Source organism: Fonticula alba (assembly GCF_000388065.1).
Source record: "Fonticula alba strain ATCC 38817 unplaced genomic scaffold supercont2.7, whole genome shotgun sequence".
NCBI lineage: Eukaryota > Rotosphaerida > Fonticulaceae > Fonticula > Fonticula alba.
In genome coordinates, this window is record NW_009242977.1 from 888,577 (window position 1) to 890,124 (window position 1,548).

General features: G+C 68.0%; 1 protein-coding gene across 1 annotated transcript in view; it reads left to right on the forward strand.

The window, feature by feature from the left end:
* Positions 1–856: 856 nt before the first annotated feature.
* H696_04399 (hypothetical protein) overlaps positions 857–1,548 on the forward strand; it is a gene marked incomplete at both ends in the record, with an annotated part of 845 nt that continues 153 nt past the window's right edge. Inside the window, 2 exons of the mRNA XM_009498276.1 lie at positions 857–1,028; positions 1,208–1,440. Of these exons, the coding sequence (XP_009496551.1) occupies positions 857–1,028; positions 1,208–1,440 (405 nt within the window). The remainder of the gene's footprint in view (positions 1,029–1,207; positions 1,441–1,548) is intronic.

Here is a 1,548-nt window from a genome sequence, read left to right on the forward strand (position 1 = left end):
GGGGGGGGGGGGCATATCCGCGCACCCCTGGGGGTGGGTGCGGCGCTCCCCCCCCCCCCCCCCGCCCAGGGGCTGAGCCAGCGCGCCCGAGAGAGGACGGGCACAGAGGCATGGGCATGGGCGCGGCCCGCGCGAGAAGTCCCCTTGTCGCCCGTCGTTCACCGGAAAGGCGGGCCGGGGGGGAGGGGGGGGGGGACAATGCGCCGGGGTGTGCTGGAGTAAGCACATGTCTGCGCACTCGTAGGCGCGAGAAGCACGCAGGCGTATACATGCGTGTGAATAAATGCATCCCCGCGTCCGCGTCCGCGTCCGCGTCCGTGGTGTGCATGATACGTGTGTATGCCTGCGGGGCCTGGGCCGGGCGACGGCAGGACCGGGGGGTGCGGGGTGGGGGTGGGGGGGGGGCCTTCGGTGGAGTGAAAACACCTGCCACCGCCCTCGGACAGGCCGCGTTAGAAAATCTTCAGACCCGCTGCCCCCTTCCTCCCCCTGCTCCGCCCAACCCCGCCCCCGTCCCCCCCCCCCCACCCTCCGCCTCTTCCTTCCATCCCCTTCGTCGTGCACCTCCCTCGCCCTCGCCGCGTCCCTTGCTCTCCCCTCTTCCTCCCCCCCCCCCTCACCGCAAAGGCTGATCCGCGATCGTCCTGTGGCCCGCGCAGACGTCGTAGCCCCGCCTCCTTCCTCTCGCACCCCCTCCCCCGTCCCGATGTACGGATCTGCCCTGCATGTGGCTGCTTCTTCGCCGAGTCACCTCTCCTCTTTGTCAATCCGCCAGCCGGTCTGACCCCTTTTCCTGTAGCTAGAGACAGACCCTCTCTCCCTCCCCCCCCCCACGCCTCTCCTTCGCCATTCAGTCATGGAGGCCTCCTCAACCACAAAGCCCACGGACTACCCAGGTGGCCAGGCGCCGGCTGCTGCCGCTGCCCCGGCCGCCGATGCCGCTGCTGCTCCGGCTGCCGCCGCCGCCGCCGCCGCCGCCGCCCCGGTCGCTGCCGCCCCCCCTCGCCTGAACTACATCACTACCAAGAGTCCGTTTCCCTTCTCTCCCCTCTCCCCGCTCGACGTTATGCACTTTTCCCCGTCCTCGCTATGCCCTTCTGTGTGCTGCGGGGCCGTCGGTTTGGCCCGTCCGCCTGCCCGATCTCCCATCCCCCCTCCCCCCCTCCCCTCCCGCGTCGCGCTGACTTCGTCCCTCTGCTGTTGGTAGCCCTCCTCGACAAGTACCAGGACAAGCTGACCCCCTTCGAGATCAGTGAGGCCCTGCACTACCCGCGCATCTACTACTTTGGCGACGGCGCCAACAAGATCCGCGGCATTCCCTGGGCCCCGAACAACCATGGCTATGACGATAACAATGGCTACCTGCACCTAGTTAACAATGACCACATTGCCTACCGGTTCAGCATCATCGACAAGCTGGGCCGCGGGTCCTTTGGCCAGGTGCGCGCCGCGTCGCTCGGGCCATTTCCCGCTCGAGCCCTCCTCTACATCTCTCCCCTCTCCTTCTCTCTCCTCTCCTTTTCTCTCCTCTCCTTTTCTCTCCTCTCC